Genomic DNA, 20,248 nt, shown 5'->3' on the forward strand with positions numbered 1-20,248 from the left:
GCTGTTCACATGCACTGAGACTGTTGCATTACGCATAATTACTCTGCGTTTCTCTCGTTAATCGATCGATGCAAGCGGATAGACCAATTATTAGCAAGTCGTTTATTAAGCAGCGCAAAGAGATTATCGCACTTGTTCAACGAAAATTAGATCAAGGCTATCCACTCCTCGAAAACGGGCCTCGATTATGTAACAAGGTCAATAATCTCACGAATCACAATGATTGTTATGATAATATCTGCTAACAAAATATTGCGGTTACAGAAGAGAGAGAGAGCGCTAAAAGAGATTACTTTAATGAAAACCGCGTGCTTAGATATAATTAGTAAATAATCATTCTAATTAAAAATAATTGATACAATTCGATTAAAAGAGTTTTGTAATGAGAGAAAGTATTTTGAATAAATTAGTTTTTAATAAAAGAGATTTGAGATAAAACTTATTATAAAAAATTCATTGAGATATTGATTATATTTAATTAGAAAATAAATTGTTGCAAATATTTTTAAATTATACATTTTATATATAAAGATAAAATAATTATTACAAACTATTAAAAGAAAAGACTCCATAAAATAATTTTCTTTCTTTTCTATTTTTTTATACATATAAAATATATTACGTATTATAATTAATTAAAGCTCAACAAAAAAAATACTGTAACAATATTGCGATATTCACGCTTTTGCATAATCGAACAATTAATTCCGTGGGAAAGATTTCAATACAGAGATAAATCCAAGGTTTAATTTCGAAAGTAGACGAATTGTATCACCAATCAAGCTAAAAAATGGCAATTATTGGCGTATTATGAATCTCTGAGCAAGCAGAAAACTTTACAATTCTAACGAGATATCTTTGTTGTCCGAAAATGACAAAAAATATAATTTCTTCGATGTTTCGCATGAGTTCTTCGCTTGAGCAACAAAGCAACAAATACGGCGTTTTATTATGCAACCTTTCTGTAAGATTTGTTTATAATTAAAGTATTTTGCACTAAATACAACATAATTACTGATCAAAAGAAAATATTACAACACCTTTGGCTGGACCAGATTTAATCATCCATGTCTAAAATGCGCTTTCTCTAGAGAGCAGAGATGAATTAGCTTAAAAATATAGAATTTATACCAAAAAATTACCGTTTTTTAAATATATTCTATGATAATTATATTATATCCTATATATGACTATTATAAAAATTAAAAATGTACGTACTGAAATAAAGTGCAAGTGTTTGACATTTTCTCTAGTTTTTCTTTTTGTAAAAATTTCAAATAATAATGATTTTTATTTTTTTATATAAATAATAAAATCTTTGAAATAAATACATTTTAAATAATTTTCAATTTTTTAAATAATATGATCGAGTTTGCTTGTATATTGTTGAACGTTAAAATAAGTAAATGCTGAAATTAATTATAAATTTAAGAGCTGAATAAATTTTATATAATTATCTAAGACATCTTAAAATTTTTCACATACCTCTATTTATTGTTTTATAATAGAAAAATTGAAAATGTCTTTTTATAATTGAATGGTAAATTTCTTAGCCGTGTAGTTATTTACGTTCTACGTAATAATATAGTCTACGCTCTGGATCTTTTATAAACTTGGTATGTAATAACGACTTCCGTCTTCCTTCCGTATCTTTTTCTTTTCTTTCCGTTCCCTTACTCCTGTGTTGTTTTTTTATTCGATTAGGTGGAATATTTTGCAGCAAACTGCTTATTGCGTAGGCCTAAAACCATACAATTTATTGTTAGTCACAAATGAGTCATGTTATGATAAATGTATAATTATATACATATACATATTCATTTATATTATTATATATAATATAAATAAATATGTATATATATAAAATTATACATTTTTTATACATAATTTATGAAAGCATTGCTTCGTGGTATAATTTTTAAATTTTGCTTAATGAATAAATCTTACATTATGTATCAATATTCACATTTTTACAGAAGCCGGAATAAATGACTTGAGAATTTTTTTAATGTTAATGTTGCATCGTTTTGATATTAAAAAACATTGGAATTATTATTACAAAAATATCTTGTTTAAAAAGAGAAAAAATTTTCTCATGTCTTAATAATTGTAATTCTTTGAAATACGTAAAAGATATTAATTGGAATTTGGAATCATTTTAATTGTTTTGCGATGACAAACTTACTTCTGATATTTGAGAGCCATCAGTGTCGTTATCGTTCTTGTTATTATTAATCACGTCGTAAGTATTAAAATCATTTATATTTTTATCTTCATTTCTTCTTATTCCAAAACTTTGAAAAGAATCTTTATTTTTGGCCCGAGGTTTTTCTGATTCCGTCAATCTTTTGCTCTCATCTGCATTGACGAGTTTAATATCGATATTAATATCGTGATCATTTTTCTCAGCCTTTCGTTCTATCAACTTTTCATTATTACTTGAATTTCTATCATCCTTTTCTTTATTAATATTTTTTCTGCGTCTCGATTTGGCTCTCAACTTTTCCCCCGGTTCTTTTCGAGCGAACGTCGCGTTAGCGGAATAAAAGTTCTCCGCTTCTTTCGGATAAGTGGTCTTCGTGACGATTTTTTCTTTTGCGACTCTCGATAGTTGCTCGACAGTTCGCGTTTTCGGTGCCAAAGTTTCAGCTTCAAGATTGTCAGTATTAATTGCAGTACTATTTTCGGAAGAATCCGACGTATTTGTCTTCGTAGTCTCGTCTGCCTTGGAATATCTCCTTCGAACGGGTGTGAATACTGATTTACTCGTGTCAAGGTCGACTCTCGGAGAAGACGAGACCGACGTTTGATGTTTTAATGCTTGAGATTTTCTGCGTCTTTTTTTCACGGGTTCAATAATAGGCTCGGCATTATCGGAGGAAATCGTAGAGTTGTTCTTCGAGATTCTTTGTCGATGTTTCCTATATTGTTCAGTCGCGGAAGAGGCTAGATTGTCTACGTTACTTTTCCTCCTCAGCTTTCGATATTCCACCACTGGCTCTTCCTGCTCTTCTTCATTAATGATTCCCTCGCTTTTCAATGTTTTCGAATCAAGTCGCGAGTCATTCGATACATTCTTGTCAATTTGAGAGATTTTCCTTCGTCTATTTTTTCTTCTTGGTGGTTCTGTGATGCCTTCTTCTATGAACGTTTCTGTGGAAATTTCTCTGTCTGAAGAAGCTAATGATTTTTCTTTAAATGCAGGAGAACGATCTTCGATTTTTTTCGAAGTTTTATCTTTGAATTCGTCGTCTACGTCTTTATCCAAAAATTTTTGGATGGACTGACTGATCTCTCCCGCGTGAGACTTTGATGGTTTTTCTCTGTCACTGGAACTATATCTGCTGCTAAACTTTGCGAGTGGAATATTTTTGGTGGCAGATTCTTCGCTGTCGTCGATATAGCTGCGTGAAATATCGCGTCTACGAGTTTTCACGCGAGTCTTGGAAGGAACATCGTATCTCTCCCAGGGATAAACAGGTCTTTCGTGTCTCGTAGACTCTTCTTCGTCCTCGTCATCCTCGGAAAGCCCCTTTTTAAGTCTATCGTCTTGTTTCCTTCGCCGTTTATTTGTCAATCTTTTTCTCTTCTCCCAAGGATATTCGTATCTGTCAAAGCTCTGTAGCCACTTGCGTCTGTTCTCCTTATTTTTTTTATCGGCGTGCCAAGGAAACACGTAATCTTCCTTCTTCTCCTCGCTTTCCTCTTCGGAATCATCCTCTTCGCTTTCCTTTTTAATCCTTGCCTTATATCTCGAAAATGGGAATGGACGATAGAACGTTTTCTTTTCCAAATGTTCGTCATTCTTTTCTTGTTCAGCCGACGATGGTCGCTCATTCTTTTCGGAAGCTTCCTCTTCCTTCGAAGAAATTTCCTCGGAATCGTCGTCTCGAGCAGACGATTTCGTCTCCATCGGCGTTTCAACTTGTTCTTCAATTTTCTCGGAATCATCGTCCCATGAATTCGCCACATTTTTCGGATACTCTGTCTCTTCGCTCTGCTTCTCTTCGTCATCTTCGTCATCTCCCTCATGATTCACGCGATATTTGCTCGATAACGTTGTCGCTTCCTCGGGGAATGCTTCTACGTATCCTGGTGGATCAGATTCCAAGAACTCTCGTAGATCCTTGATTTTCTCTGACTTTGAAGAACTCGGCGATCTCAGTGGTGGTCGTGAAATCGTAATCCTCGTCGTTCTCGCGAACTGGATACACGTTTGTCGTATTTTCTGTTTCATCCTCAAGACTTTCCGTAGACTCATCCTCGACGCTCTCTTCTCGCTCTGGATGTTTTTTTCTGCCGTAGATTGTTCGACGCACAACAGATTCTTCCGCGCGATAAACCTCGGTTATGTTGCTCACTCCATCTTCTTTCGATGACGTTGTGTTTTTGATCCCAATTGTGCTTTCGGTCGAATTCAACGTAGAATTTTGCCGATCGTCCAACTTCTTCTTTCTTTCAAAGGAATTATATCGGGGTTCTTTTCGTCTGCTATCTTCATCGACCGTCTTCGAGCTTGTGTTAAACTTACCGAATCCTCTCGTGTTTCCTTTAGGCTTCGAGTATCTCACTCGATCTCTGATCGTATAGATGACTTTGTTCTGAGAAGGTTCGCTGGTCTCGTCGTTAGTCTTGAAATTCCTTCGTCTCTTCTTACCGTCGATTTTCAAGGTCGTCGATAAACTTTGATCTTGTTTGCTCTCCTCGACATCCAAGTCCGGCGTTTCAGGCGTCGAGTTTGTTTTCCGCGTCTCTTCCTCTATCAATTTTATTATCGTGTCATTTCCGACATCGACTTTTACAGATTCTTCAGTCGTAGTCCTTTCACCCTCGTTACTTATCGTACTTTCAGAAGAATTTTTTGCAGTATTATCCGTCGCGCTGCGCTTCTTCAACTTAACGGTATGATGATGAGCGATGATTCGAGGAAGATTCGAAGATCTCAGCAGAGACACTCTTCTCTTACCCAGTGGTCTGTATTTCCTGTAACTGATTTTTCGCGGAGCCGAGTACTTCGGAGGAGGCAGCAGTCCTTTGATCTCCGACGATTTCGGGTTGCTCGCTGTCATCGTTAACATCCAGGCAACGAAGTGTTGTTCTCCTTCGAGGTAGAATTCGACGTGACATTCTCAATCTTCACCGTTTTCTCGTTACTGGCCATCTCCAGGATCTGCAAGCTCGGTGGCAAGGTTGTTATCTCGTAGACCTGATAAGCGTTCGCCAAGTTTCTGATGTTACCCATCACATCTTCGTATACCTGGTTCTGATAAGACGCAGTCTGGTAAAATTTCGGCGACTGCGTAGTGCTGCCGCTCGCTTTCGGTCTTGATTTTCTAGGCTTCACTCGACGCACTCCGCTCAGATGGGGTCTCGTGCCTCGCACAGTGTGCAGATACGCGTTCCTGCCTCTTCCGGTCTGCTTATCGTGCTTGTAGTTGACGTGAATCGACTCGTGTGTCTCGTATTGCGGTCGATTTCGATTCCGCCACTGACGACCGCTTCGTTCGGGTTTCTTCGAGACCTGATGGACGATGTACTCCTCGCTGTCTTTAGGTAGCACCATGATCCTCGAGGCGAACCTTGCCGGGTCCAATTCCGACGGCGGAGTCGGCTCCTGGATCAGCTTCTCAGCGAACAGCGGATTGTCCAGGGGATTCTCGTCGAAGTACTTGGCCTTGAAGCAGTCCAGCTTCTCTCCCAGACCACGAAGACGCGGGAGATCCTTCGGTGGACCTCGTTCGGGATCCGGTTCTTCTTTCTTGGGCAACGCTTCATCCACATTAGGTTCCACCTCGTCGCACTTCTTGTAAGAGTTCCGAGAATTGTAGAACTCCATTCCACGCGAGGTCTTCCGAGGTATCGTATTAGGATCTACGACGTATTTCAACGCGGACGCGCTTGGTACATCTCTGTCCATATAAAATGGATACTTGTTCGTATCTACGACGGCTTCCGTTGTCGTGGAAGGCTCCGCGAGGCTGTCTTCAGCGAGTTCTTCGGTGTTTTCGAAATTGGGAACTTCAGCTTCGATCTTTTCTTGTTCCTCGATTTTGGTTTCGTTGTTATTATTAAAACGCGTGGCGATTTCTTGATCGATAACGTCGCTATTAATTTTGGGAGCTTCATTCAACAATTCTTCATGGTTTCTTGGGTTCTTCAAACTCCTTTTTAATGGAGTTTCATCCCGCAGAAAATTTCTCTTCTTCGCCGTCAAATCTCGCACATTTGTGTCGCTTTCATGTTCATCTTCTTTTGTCGATCGAGTCGATTCTGAATCCTTTTCACCTGGCTTGGAACTGTAGATTATTTTCGCATCTTCACCGTTAACGGTAGCGATCTCTTTTTCCATGAAAGTCGTGAATGTTCCGTTCTTGTCGTGTCTCGATTTCGCGGGGGATGCTAGCCTCGTATCTGGAACATCAGTTATCGGCGTATCGATCACTCTTGAATTCGACGATTTTCCTTTCGACCTGTCAATTATTCCATCGAATGTCTCTTTATCTCGCTGCTCTGATTCATCGCCATTGGTCACACTATTGTTTGCCGCCGCTTTCACATCGACGTTGCGAAACTCGGATCTCTTTCTCCTGGATCTTGTTCTCCAGCTCTCTTCGGAGACCACCGGGAAATACTTGAATGCATTATCGCGCTTCTGCTGCGGTTTATCGCCGATATAAAAAGGATAATTGTCGCTCTGCCGATCATTATGGTAATTGGCATAAGTGCTCGCCGCCGACAACGGCGGTGGCATCAACTTCGTAGATGGAAGCTGATTCTTGCGATAGATTAGATGCACCGGTTGAACGTAGGCGAAAGGCTGAATATCGGAACGCAACGGTAATTCGATCGGTTGAGGATAAAATTGGTCCTGCAACAAGCTTCTCCAGTTAGCCTCTCGAGATGGTTCATTTTCGATGGACACGCTTGATCGATGATTCTGGATAATTGAAGGACGATCGATGGGGAAGAGCGAATACGTGTCTTGCTGAAGAATCGGTGGTCTCATCAAAGTAAGGTCTTCTGGAAAAACAATCTTCTGTTCCGGAAGAGATTGACTCTTTTGCTTGCTTTTAATATAATTCAGAATCTTGTTGTACTTGGCCTTTAGCTCGTCACGGATCTTCTTGTTTTCTTTATCTTTCTTAAACATAGACGATGGAACTTGTTGATAAGGCAATTGATAATTAACGGCTTTGACAGGTTTCTTCTCCGATTTCGGTCTCATCGCGATTTTATATTTGACCTTGCTTTTAGTTACAGCGATCTTGCTGTTGTCGAGCACAGACCCGAGTAAAGAATTTTCAGGATAATCTATTTCCGAATAAGCTTCTTGGGTAATGTTAAGAGTCATGACAACCGGGGTGCTGGACGTTATATTATCGAGAAGATTCGTCGGAGTTGAATATTCCACGTCTTCAGGATTCGAAGGAAGCAGAAGAGGCTGCACGCTGGTGAACGTCGCGACTGTGGAAACCACATTATTGACATAGTCGACGTCGTCGGTCTTCGTCATTAGAAGATACGGACCGTGACTGTCAATAGTTGTCACTGCAATCGGCATCCGTTCTTCCGGTTGTGGATTCATGGTCGTCGAGTACGGATGCGAAACGGACGACTCGGTGGTCGATGGACCTTGCCTCGTTCTAAAATAGTTCCAGAAGAGCTGACTGTAATTCACCGTCGTCGGTTGATCATTACCTTGATGAAACAAAGCCGTCGCAGTCGGAGCGACATAACGCAAGGTCGTCTGGTCGATGGAATACGCTCGCGAATTCGAGAGATTTGCTAAAAAATCATAAGGATTTACATAGGAATTTATTTTAATATCAGTCGAACTTATTTCGTCAGATGGAACGGTGTTTGTCTCGTGATTCTCACGATGGAGCTTCTCTTTCTTTCTCCGTTTCAATTTAGACGATTGCTTCGTCTCCTTAGTTATAGTATTGTCTTTCCACTTATTGTTAGATTCTTTCTCTTTCACCTCGTGAGGTTCGGTCTCTTCATCTTCTAAATCAGTTTCGTCTTGAGACTCTTCTGATTCCGCGTTAATAGCTTCGACATCATTGCGATGCTTTGATTCCTGCGCGTTTTGATAGTTCTTCAAGTTCCTCTCGGTCTCTTCAGCATTCTCTTCGATGTCTTCCTCCAGCTCCCGAATACCATTCTCAGCCACGAGTTTAGAATCTATTTCGGATCCCTCCCAAATGTTTCTGCCGTGTCCTGTCAAATGATTTTCGTCATCCGAGGCCTTTCCATTCTTAAAATGATCTTGATAATCCTCCTCGTACTCCTCGAATTCATCGGGTTTCTCTTTCTTCTTTTCGTTGCTCGAGGAATAAAGTTTATTATTATTCTTTCGATCGTGAAGCTTCCGCGCAAATCCTTGATGAAAGTCGGCATCCCGGATATGTCCCGCGTGATCGTACGCCGAATCCTCGTATCCTTCCTCGGTGTAGACCGTGTTGACCTTCGAATTGGTAACGACCTCTCTCAAGCGAGGCGCGTTGCGCTTCTCTTCGTCGGTTTTCGCGCCTTTGATCGCCTCTCGCCGCGGTAATCTCTTCACGGTACGAACTCCTCGAACTTGAGCGTGCAACTTCGTCGGCACAAAATCCAAGGAAATGTTTTTCTCCGGTGGCGGTTTAGCCCAGACTCCTGGAGCGACATACTTCGGTCGAGTGGACACATTTCTCGCCTCTTCGTGTTCCGAATACGGTATCGCGTGGTCCGGGGGCTCTTCAGGCTTGTCGTCATTTTCGTTGTATTCTTCATGATGATGAGACGGTTTTGCGTATCGATTCAGAGTATTCGTTTCTGCGGGCTCAAGTATTTCTTCCGTTTGAGTTTCCGTACTTGTTGAAATCGGTAAATAGGTTGTGGAGTCTTGATAGGTCGGTGTTGTGGTGTTCAAAGGCTGCAACAAGATGGAATCGGTGGATCGATCGCTATCGGAATCGACGATCTGACTCGATGACACGGGATGGTTGCTAATGATTGTTAGAAGAATAGCGATGATCAGATTACGAACTTTTCGTCGTTGCTCCATTCTTCTGAATTGTTCATCGCTTCATAATATCATGAAGAAATATCGCTCGATATGCGGCTGCTAATGCCTATTAAATCGTGAGAGTTTCACTCGTATACACTGGTCAATAAATGATTATCTTATCACAATTATTAAACAAAATGTTAATATTAGATTATTGAAAATATTGACATTTAAATGCATATCACAAATTTACTGCAAACTTAGTATATATTATATTATTAATTTACGATCGATCAAAGCAGCACTGATTAAATCATGAAATTTATTGGATGCTTCTGACACTTTGGAAGAAGAAGACACCATTACATTATTTTCGCGTGACCAAAAAAAAGATATTCGCGATACAAATGCGAGCCGCCTACGTGATCTCTAATCATCTTCGATCGAGATCTTTCGTCAAACTAACCGATGGTATCGCGTGATCTAATTTATATTTTTCAGCCATCCGCGAGGTAAGATGGAAAAACGTCTAGAAACGACTAGAGACCCCTGCTCCGCGAAGCGTGCAGATCCGATCGTTCAACGATTCTGTCACTCTCGATTGGATTCTTTCGCCGGGCCGTTTCACCCAAGACGCTTCTCTTCGCTGACTCGTATTAGAGAAACTTCGATATACGGTATCCTAATTACGTCGCACTCCTATCCTTAATTGCGACGCGAGAGCGATCGCCTTTTAAGAGAGGCGCACGGAAGGAGAAGAATGCGTCATTAATCAGACGAGGCGCACCGTTATCGTTGCGCAAAGCAAAGAGGGCTAACGAGAAAGACGTAGGAGATGATGGCTCCAGCATGGAAATATCTGGTGAGGCGAGTGCAAACCGTAGTGCGATTTATTTCGTTCAGTCAGCTGGATCGCTCGTTTCGCCGTCTGCGCTTCGCTCCCGTGTCTTTCCGCATTGAGCCGCGAAGCGTATCCGCTCGAGCTCCGAGACTTTCTTCGCTCCGGCGAATCCGCCAGAGAACTATCACAGAATAGAATTTCCATTTCCAGAGCAGCTTGGATATGTGAATTTTCTTCAGATATCAAATATGACATAATCTATCAAATTATTTGATATTAGAAAACAATTACTTTCCTATTATATATTTTATGTTCTAAATATATGCTTTCAATAAAAAAAAAATATATATATATATATATATATTATTTCTTGTATTAAATTTTTAGTTGTGTATAAAAATGTTATAAACTTAAATTACTATTTTATATGTAAAATTTTCCATCTTGTATTTTTGATCTTTTAAATATTGATACACAATATATTGAAGATATCTAACTATAGTAAAAATTAATTTAAATTTTACATAACTACTCATACGAATGCAATCGACAATAGAGAATATTATAAATCACATTTCATTGTTAATCTTGACAAAGTGACTTGCAGTATAATATAGCGCTTTTTACATCAAAATATTATTTTGTGCATTGTAATACAATTGCTATATTGTAAGAAATATATGTGTCTATACATTTAAATATTTTAGTATAAAACTGTATTAGAGTATTTTTAAAATACGTTTCTAACATGCATAATTTAATGTTTTATTTTTTGTAATACCTTTTATTTTTCCTGAAATATAAGGATAATGAAATTGAGCAGTTTCGATGTTAATTAATTAATGACAATTAAGTAACAATCATAACTAAATAAGTAATAAAAATCATACACATCTTTTTCTCTTTTTCAATTGTTACAGCATGCTACTGAAAATATAATTTAAAATATAAGAAAAATAACAAATTTATATATATATATATATATATATATATATATATATAATATGACAAAACATTAAGAATAAACAATTTAACTTATATAAATTTTAAATGGACTAGTTAAATTACGATAATAATAAGATAAACTTGATTCTTTCGTGTTTCCATTATCGTGTTTATGTTAACTTAATGTGCACCTTCGGAAGCAACGTGTTTATAAAACATATAATTGTGAGAAAAGATTTAGCTTTCTCCTTCGTGCAAAGACGGACAGACTACATTCTCTCAATTTTGAATAAAATAATAATCCCGATATCTGCGTTTCGCTATAAATCGCAGATACTGCTGGTCACTCACCTTGGCACGAAAGTGAGCTACACAGGAAGGAAGAAGTTTTTGACTTCCAAAATGTGAAACTGCATTCACAGATCGCTGATCGTAATAAGTTGTGGCAAGTAAATTGTAAATCGTGCATATTTTATGGTAACAGAGATTGGTATTGCTCACCTTACGAATAAAATTTCGAACGCTTTCTCTTGCCCATTGTAATAAAGTATAAATATATAATAATATACTGTAATTAAACCAACTTACGTCAAACAATAAAATATATGTTGAGACACAAGGAAACAATCTAATACTTTATTGGTGATACAAAAAAACGAACAATATAAATCTTAAGTATAATTTATAAATAATTCATACAACAACTAATAAATATCAGATCAAGATGAATGCGTTTAAAGAAAACAATTTTTTTCATTGCATCTGCCCATTGTGGCCATAATACTCTACCGAAAGATCATATTTACGAACGTAACACATCCTCTATTCTAATTCCTTTTTTCTTATATTATATAGGAATTTTTCGAGAAGATACGTCGTAGAAATTTAATATTGCCTATTAATCGATTTAACGATAAAAGGAAGCAAATTAGAGAGCTAATTAAATTTTTATACAAGATGCCCTGCAAAATCAAATCTGTTTATAGTCTAAATATTTTAAATAGAAATTTCAAACTTATTTTTTTCTTATTAATTTAAATCTTCTAAATTCAAAATAATCTCAAAGATACCTAGTTGAGCTACGAATATCTCATATTGCAGAGCACCATGTATTATATTCCTCGAACAAATAATACTCTCTCACGATCATAGAGATTAACGTAAGAAACACGGACGTCGCGAAATACGTGATTTGGAATCTTCATTAAAGTAGGATGTCAGGTACTCCGAAGGAAGAACATTACGATCTAAGATATCATCGGCTTCCACGCGCTATTGTCACTTTGAACCGTCGCCGGCTGGGCAGTGAGTTGCGGCTCCGGGGATTGCAGCATGGAAGCTTCCGGTTTGAAAAAGTCTATGATAGGGTGGTAGTTATAGTTGATTCTCCTCTGCGGCTCGTGATACTCGTCGTCGAAGCCTCCGTTCTGTAGCCTCGTCGTGGCATCCACGTCTTGGTCATAAGGCTGACTGTATCTAGAAGATGTCAAAAATTTTAATATCTAACAATTTCGAGAGCAAAGCTATTTATTTTGTGTATTATTTTAATATGACAAGAAACCATCACATTGTTTAATCTAAAAAAAGTTAATATAACAGCGAATAAATTGCATATTTTAAAAGCTTGACCGATTTCAAGTATTTAATTAAACTACTTAAATGTAGCTACTTTTCTTAATTAAGTAGATCCTGCTGTTTATAAATACTTACGCGAGTTTCAGACATTTAATAAATTAATTTATTTATATATAAGAGAAAAGGATAGATTAATGTAAATTGTTATAATTAATTTTTTATTCAAAGAATTGATTTTTTCTATCAATCTAGATATTGTAATATCTGCAAGTTATCCATTTATAAATTAATAAAAAACAAACAAGTGCGTGTATAATTTTGTATTACAATAATAAATGAATAAATTATATAATTATAGAAACATTGTACTATTTACCTGTTGATGACTGAGCTGTTACGGGAACTCTCCGCGTAATCCTCGTGAGAAATGGACTCTCGTCTAAAGGGAGGCCTATTAGGTCGATTAGGTCTACCGACCTTAGTTAGTGGGCCCTTGTACCCTGGTGCTCGAGTGTTAGGCGCATGCTGCTGCGGTAATTTGTCATACGGCCTTGGGATCGGAGAGGGCTTCTTCGGTCTGTTTCTGTTCGGAAGAGTGAAGGTGGGTCTATTCGTCGCGCTGACAGTGTCTAGCACCGCCTTTTTGTTGGTGGGTACTGAAAGAGGAAAAAAATACGAAACGCGTTCACCAACTAGTTATAGTATATATCAGCAAATAATACCAAAATTAAATACCATGATTGGAGTCGTAGCTTGAGGTGGGAGAGTATTTGCTGCTGATGTGATTGAGGTTGCCTTGAAAATCCTCCTTGGGATCGTTGATCGTTACGAAGTCTGCGCCCGGGAACGTCTCCTTGGGCTTCGTCGGAGGATCCTTCTGATGCGGCGGAAAGATCTCGGAGTAGCCGTGCACGTGGCAGCTACAGCAAGTGGGAACTTTGAATATATCCATGTGCAATCCCAATTTCTGGTCCCAAGTCAACAGTCTGTGATAGTTGTAAATTTGTACGCAGGAAGATCGATAGTTCTCGGAGATGAACGAGCAGGTCGAATGTGGATTACTGTAACAAGACATTGAATGTTATTAAAATTTCATTATTTAATAGTATTTGGAAAATAGAAGAACTTATAATTTAAATAATGAAATTTTACTAAAAGTCATATTAATTTTTTCCTTTAATAAATAATTTATTATTTTCGAGCTTTCTTTCTCTTTATTGCAAATCAGCGCCTTAACACTGGCAGATATTTCGCGATTCTGATCAGGTATACATTCATTTAATTGCTTAAAATGAAATCATTACGTAAATTGATAATTAATGCCCAAATAAATTACCTTTCTTTCCTTAATTCATAACGTTGCCATACTTACGAGCACTTTTCCAGTCGTATCGTCTGGGTGTGTTCGCCTGTATTTATTATATACTTCCAGACTCCGGAAGCAGCTCTCGCCAATTGCGGACGAGCATATTTGACAGTCGACGGACAGGTGAAACCCTCCTCCACGTTATCGAAGGAACTGTCGGATCTTCTGGGGCAAAAAATAAATATTAAAAGAGAACACCATTTCGCAAATTATTAAAAAAAAGATGGATGCAAATATAAATTAATTAAAATATAAATTGCGCATATAAATACAACTGTCAGATATTTTAGAAGAGAGAAGAGAATAGAGGGATATTTTTATTATCTACCTTTTAATCTCATTGCTCTCATATCTGTTCTCGTATTTAGTCTCCAATGGCAAAGGATTCGGTAATTTTTCTTCCGCACTTCCGTAATCTTGCGCCTTATAATCGGTCAACAATGCCGCAACCATTTCCTTATTGGTCCTCAAACTCCTTATAATCGCCTCGCTAAAAAGTTAAAGCCGCGGTATTAACATTTTCTCGCGGAAATAATCAGCACCGACAATTTTCTCTATCACAGAAAATTTTTATACGCATTTGCTTTTTATTCCAAGAGCTCAGAATGTCCAGTTATAAAGCATAAGAAAATTTAGCGAACGAAATATTATATTATGATTGAATATTGATAATTCTTTACAAGAAAAATTATTTATATTTGTAGAGAAAGAGAAAAAGATATTATATAATTCTAAAGAGATTTTTTTATAAAAAATTTAATAATAATTTTTGCCGTTGAAATTCTATTAATTTAATTTTGCTCGATCGTTTATTTATGTATCTCTAAAATTCGATCACCTTTCTTTTAATCATCCCGAAAAAGAGATACGCGGAAAGTGAAAACTCCGCGGGCTTCTCGCCAATTAAGACGGCTCGAGAGATTTTAATCTCGCCCGTCGCATGCAAATTGCCGCGTAACAATGTTCGTCATTAATTCAATGCCGAAACGAAAGTTCGGGACAGAGACTCACTGCGGATAATCGTTGGCCTCGAGACACACCGTCTTCGTGAAGAAAGTGCATTCGTTTTCCGAGGGCCTCCTCTTCGGATCGTTCGGACGTTTAGACGGCCGTATTGACGGCCTTGATTGGCCTGAAAATAAAAAAAAATCTGTCTCGACTGATCTATTTTTTATCTAGCAGGATTAAATGATACCGTGGAAAACTGACCTGCGTAAACGTTCCTTCTGTTCGGAGGAGATAGTCTCGCTGGTCTCAATGGTTTGATGTACACGGGTCGCCGTCGCTCTTTCGGCATCACTAATCGCAGTTCTTGAGCCTGCAATTCGGAAAAATTTAGAAAAATATTGACGCTTTTGCAAAACTTGAGTATTCCGATTTTATCTCCCATTTAAGAAATTTTATTGTCTCAGATTGTCGAAATTAAATTTCTTCCTTTTTTAAATTAAAGCGGAACGAATATCATCTAGTTAATTATACATAATTGTAACCACGTGTGATTTTACGCGAAATTTATAATCGCAGTTTAATGTGTGCGAATTTTTATTATATTCTCCGTAATTATCAGCGTTCACAAGTATTGTCTGTGTTCACTGACCTTAATGATCGTTTACGTATACTTAAAAGGAACATATGTCTGAACACATCAAATATATTTTATGCGCTGCATTAACGGTATACTTTACTATCAATTCGAAATTTATACATTCGCACATCTAAAATATCTTCTTGGAAGATTAAAAACAGATTATGTGTCTATCAACATCTTGACATATAAAGTTGTAGATTATGGAAGTAAATAAATTGCTAGAGAAAGAATCACAGTCCAATTTTTTGCATCTTATGTTGCTGCTTATCTATGCGTGACTACACACATAAGATAAATATATATCCGCCTATATTCGTTCGAGCATCAAGCTTGCTAATTAATGTCCGGAATGGAAAGTCGTCCTTTCCCGCACAATTGTCTGATAGTATATAGTAGCCACGATCCCACTCACGAGATGGTCCTTGCGAAGAAGAAATAAAATATGTCGAACGCGTGTGAAAGTATTCGCATAAAAGGTGCCGTTTAAAAGACCAGTGCTACAAGTGAAACCGTACGATGCCACCCGTTCTAAATCCAAGAAAACACCGTACAATCTTATAACTGTACTTAATTCTTTACGATCTCCGCGATGCAATTTTTCAAATAACATTTAACTGCAAGTAAGAATGACAGATGCGTGCATCGAGTCTGTGTAATAAACATATAATCAACGATCTTTCCATTAAATTTATACGACCGGTGCGAATGTGGATATCAACTTTTAAGTTTAGAAATCGCCAGGTAGAACTGGAATATTTATTACAGGTTTCGCGTATATAAAATTCAATATTTACAAGCGTCGCGCCGTCTGAGAAACTCGCGTCTCTCCGTCGGGGAAAACATATATATTATAATTAACCAATGAGATAAATCTCGTTGAAATTTACGATCAGTGGACCACGTCAAACTCCGACTTTCTACCGTTCGTTCGCCGATGGTAGAAGAAAAAAATCGCGTCGGGGCGATAGATCATTTATGCGCGAACGCGGGCCGCATAAATTTGCCTTATTTTTTTCTTTTACGTCCACATTTTTTTTCATTGACTCACCTCCGGTAACGCTTCGGGCATCTCTTCCTCATCCTCATCGCTCTCATCCGCATCGGACTCGGATATAATCTTCGCTATATCCATGTTGATCGGTAGCATCAGTTCTCTGCTCGCATTTTCGCGTTGATTCCCATCGCTTAAAAGGGCTTGCGCCTCCTCGAGTGGCGGGAAAATCGTGTCGTTGGATATTCTCGAGGAAATTAGAGTTGCCATTACCAACTTTTGCGGTGGAGACATGCTTCGCATTATCGGTATTACTTCGCCAATTTGTTCGCGCTTTTCAGGAATCTTCATCGCCTATAGACAAAAAACCGAGTATTATTTTCGTAAAATAAATAAGACTATATGTTCCGGAAGTAAGGTATTTCTTTTACTAATTGACATGAACAATTCAATGTACTGTTATAGTTTATCTAGTAATTATCTGTACATTAGCGACATCATTATTTATTTGTACATCTACGCATCTTCGTGTTAAATAAATCAGATGTTACAGAGAAGCAACAAGTATCAGTTAAGTAGATGTCAATTGAGTGCAAATAGACGCAGTTCGATTGAATATTTATCCATTCGAGTGCAAACGCGTTTACTCACGGATGTCACTACTTCTCGTACTTTGCTTGTTCTGTTTTTGCCATTTTCGTCGACCACCTTCAGCAACGTCGAAATCTTCTCCTGAGCTTTCTCGCCATCGTTGATATTGTCAGCATCCTTCTCGGCGTGGATCGGGGACAGTAGCACGACCGTCTAAAAAATGAAACAAACAATGTCGCGTATTGTGATACGTTTTTATAATTATTGTAGATATCATATAAACAAGCGAATTTCATAAGCATTAGCACAGAGCAATGGAATTAAATAATGCATTACGTCATCAGCAGTCTAATCAATTATTAGAATTTCAAAAATTGAAAATTTAATAAAACTTGGTTCAAATTAATCGACTAAACAGAGATAATTAACTATATAATGTTAATTAATAAATGTGTCTTTAAATATTGTCAGCGAGCTGTAATTAACGGGCGAAAATCAAGGCTTGCATCAAGATACGCGAAATATATGTGCATAAATGAAGAAATTTTTATAAATGAGTTAATAATATGTTAATCAACTTCCGATACCGCTAATTAGCGGGCGTCGCTTTTAATAAGATTGAATGCAATGCCAGTGAAAACGGCGCGTGCGGTTGAGCGAAGGGACAATAAAATGCAATTTCCGCAAAGTAACAATCGTAACGAGTGTGCAACGCCATGCATGTATACCGGTGCATACACAGCCGAGAATAAACCGCAAGAAAGCGTAAATTACGTTAGACGTATCTCCCCTTGTTTGCCAAGAACGTGGACCCGATTATCGCGCAGATCTTTCCTTGCGAGAAGGAAGCTCGTCCGGAGTAACGTCATTTATACGTTCGTTGCACCGGAAGTGCAATTACTGTAATGGGTTACTTTGCAGGAGTTCGCTTCGCAAGCTTATGCAATCGTATCGAAACAAGAGAAACAAGAGATCGATCCCTAAAATCTCGCCGCGAAATCGTTTTATATCGGATTTAATCTCTCTCAGTGATACTTTACTTAATAACTTAAATATATGACTTGTATGTATATGATTTTCCAGCAGAGAGAAAGAGAAGAGACTTGCATATAGTGAAAGTAAATCGCCGCAAGTTTCCATTACTCTTGATAGTCGACAACCTGTAATTGTCGACTTGATAAGCGTCCTCTGATTTAATTATTTTAACTAAGCGAGTTAATTATTATAAATGACGTATAATTGTATCGAAAGCCGGTTTCGACACGAAGCATTAAATTTATGTTCATATTAATGAATCGGACCAACATTATACTTATCGGTGCTTACGTTTCATTAATATTAGTAAATCGATATCCTTATAATTAAAATACTTATATAAATTTTTTTATGTGCCTTAATTTTTTTAATGGAACAAATCGTTTCAGTAGAGATATCAGAATATCTCTTGCAAATCCTTTCGTAAAAGCAATTAGTTTCGCTAAAATATAATCGAGATTAAAACAGTAAATGCAACCGCGCACGTATGTGAGAGTGCATTGACCACAACGCATCATTTGCAGTTTTAATCTTAATAGAAATACATTTTAATCAATTGTAATACAACAAATGGAAATAGCGACTCGAGTATTATGCAATAAAATTAAGAATGTATTATTTAATTTCACGGAACAAAGCTTCTTGCACATTATTCACATCTTTATAAACAAATTAATAAAAATTATAATTGATTAAACATTACATAAAATTAATTAAATATTACAATAAAAAATAGAAAGGAAATATATAATCGATAATGATCTTAAAGCTACTGAGAATAAGATCGATAATCTTTAAATTTTTACAAAAAAGAGATTTAAATATTTTCTTGCATTTATTCATTAAAATAAAATTTTAGCTAGATTAAGAGAATATGAATAAAAATGCTTAAACTTTTACAGTATATTATTTGATTCTCTTTAAAGTCCTTGTTCGCAGTTTTTCAATCAACATAACGACCCAGTAACCATCGAGCTGACGATTTTACTAGCATTCAATGGGTTCTTGAGCGAAGTAAATGAAATCGCGTGACTATACGTTCAAGAATTTCGTGATACGTATTCCGGATCGAGTACTTGGTTGATAAAAAAAACCTTTCGCGAATTCCCGCACGAGAGCGAACTCGGTATTCCAACACGTGCACGGAGCATCTATTACTTTTCCTCATTTCAGTGGATCAAGGTCGCAAAGATTGTTCCACTTTGGACTGCGGAAGCTGAAGCTGACTCAAGAAGCATCACACGATAAAATTGAAGGAATAGAAGAATTTCATCTATTCAGCTCCAAAATTAGAAAATGAAATTTTTTATGTGAAAATACTCTTTAAGATCAAATTGAATAAAGTTATCTTAGTATCTGTCAAATACAGAAATGAATAATAATAATACATTAAAGTACCCCTTTTTATAATTCATACGAAATGATACAAAAATGATACATGCTATTTTTAAGAAATTAGAGAAATATATATTATATATAAATCTTTTTATGATATGTGTTTTCTTCCAATATTTTTCGACAAAAGATAAAAGCGTTAAAGCGTAAGAGCTTTATAATTAAGCAGCAGTTGAAAAGTTAATAATATAAGTTAAAGTAGCAATTAGAGATTTTTATTAGATTATTTGCAATCGAATGCAATATTATCCTACGTATCGTCGAGCCAAAGATTATTCTCACCAGTAACACCCAGCATGACCGTCCTATCCTCATCCTAACAAACCACTAAGACTCATCAACAGTTTCAATATCAATCGATCTATCACGGATCGCACTGTCACTACCACTGCAACTGTCTATATCAATCTCTCGGCACTATTATAAAACGGTACCACTAAAACGATGATCTTCACTTAAAGCAGAACAGTTATCTTCGGATTCACGAATGCCACGTGTTCGCGCAGAGTTGTCAGAGGCTTCCTCAAAAGACGTATTTATTCCAGTGGAATCTCTCGATGCTTGTCCGCCAAATCCACCTACAGCCGATCTGCTCTTCGAACTGGCGCGAAACGTCAGTTCTCTCACAGTGGTAGGAGACCAGGAGAGCCTCCCCACGTGGACCACGTGGGGATAATGTAGAAATGCAGAGTCTCCCCCTCGTGCAGCCGTGACCGAGAAAACCGGACCGTCGTCGGGTTGGTGGATAAGCGTGTCGTACCGAAGAGAAGGAAGAAGTCGGCCACAAGTCGGGCTCCTTCTCTCCATTCGCGCGAGAGAGCAGCGTCTTTACTCTCGGTCAACAGACTACGCGCAGCATCGTACGCTTGTACTGCAATATACAAGGTGTTCCAGGTTCATCGTACTTTCTTTCGTGTTCTTCTCTTAGTTGT

At 37.4% G+C, this 20,248-nt stretch overlaps 2 protein-coding genes across 3 annotated transcripts; both read right to left on the reverse strand.

Annotated features, from left to right (window-relative positions):
* Nucleotides 1–2,158: 2,158 nt before the first annotated feature.
* LOC114938227 (uncharacterized) lies at nucleotides 2,159–9,046 on the reverse strand. Its single transcript, XM_029312076.2, is given in 3 exon segments — nucleotides 2,159–4,165; nucleotides 4,167–5,077; nucleotides 5,080–9,046. Coding segments are annotated over 3 exon segments (6,885 nt in total).
* A 2,453-nt stretch (nucleotides 9,047–11,499) lies between these two features.
* On the reverse strand, nucleotides 11,500–19,938 carry NT1 (Neurotrophin 1). 2 transcript variants are annotated; one of them, XM_029312195.2, is made up of 10 exons: nucleotides 19,599–19,938; nucleotides 16,968–17,099; nucleotides 16,353–16,649; nucleotides 14,926–15,034; nucleotides 14,728–14,848; nucleotides 14,045–14,206; nucleotides 13,723–13,881; nucleotides 13,086–13,411; nucleotides 12,727–13,006; nucleotides 11,500–12,251 (listed from the first exon to the last, which is right to left on the reverse strand). In XM_029312195.2, exons 1-10 carry the CDS (start codon nucleotides 19,629–19,631, stop codon nucleotides 12,023–12,025), a joined length of 1,848 nt encoding a protein of 615 aa, XP_029168028.1. In that variant the 5' UTR covers nucleotides 19,632–19,938; the 3' UTR covers nucleotides 11,500–12,022. The 2 variants fall into 2 exon arrangements, with proteins under 2 accessions (XP_029168028.1, XP_029168027.1); XM_029312194.2 differs by having other exon boundaries at nucleotides 16,947–17,099.
* Nucleotides 19,939–20,248: the final 310 nt, after the last annotated feature.

This window comes from Nylanderia fulva, unplaced genomic scaffold, assembly GCF_048542155.1.
Source record: "Nylanderia fulva isolate GAGA-0341 unplaced genomic scaffold, ASM4854215v1 Scaffold17, whole genome shotgun sequence".
NCBI lineage: Eukaryota > Metazoa > Arthropoda > Insecta > Hymenoptera > Formicidae > Nylanderia > Nylanderia fulva.

Excerpts from the sequence above, each read along its gene's own strand:
- NT1 (XM_029312194.2), bottom strand. The coding sequence starts at position 19,631 with ATGAGGATAGGACGGTCATGCTGGGTGTTACTG. Across the intron at positions 16,650-16,946 it reads TACGAGAAGTAGTGACATCC|GCGATGAAGATTCCTGAAAA; the intron begins GTGAGTAAACGC and ends TTTTGTCTATAG. Across the intron at positions 15,035-16,352 it reads TGCCCGAAGCGTTACCGGAG|GCTCAAGAACTGCGATTAGT; the intron begins GTGAGTCAATGA and ends TCCGAATTGCAG.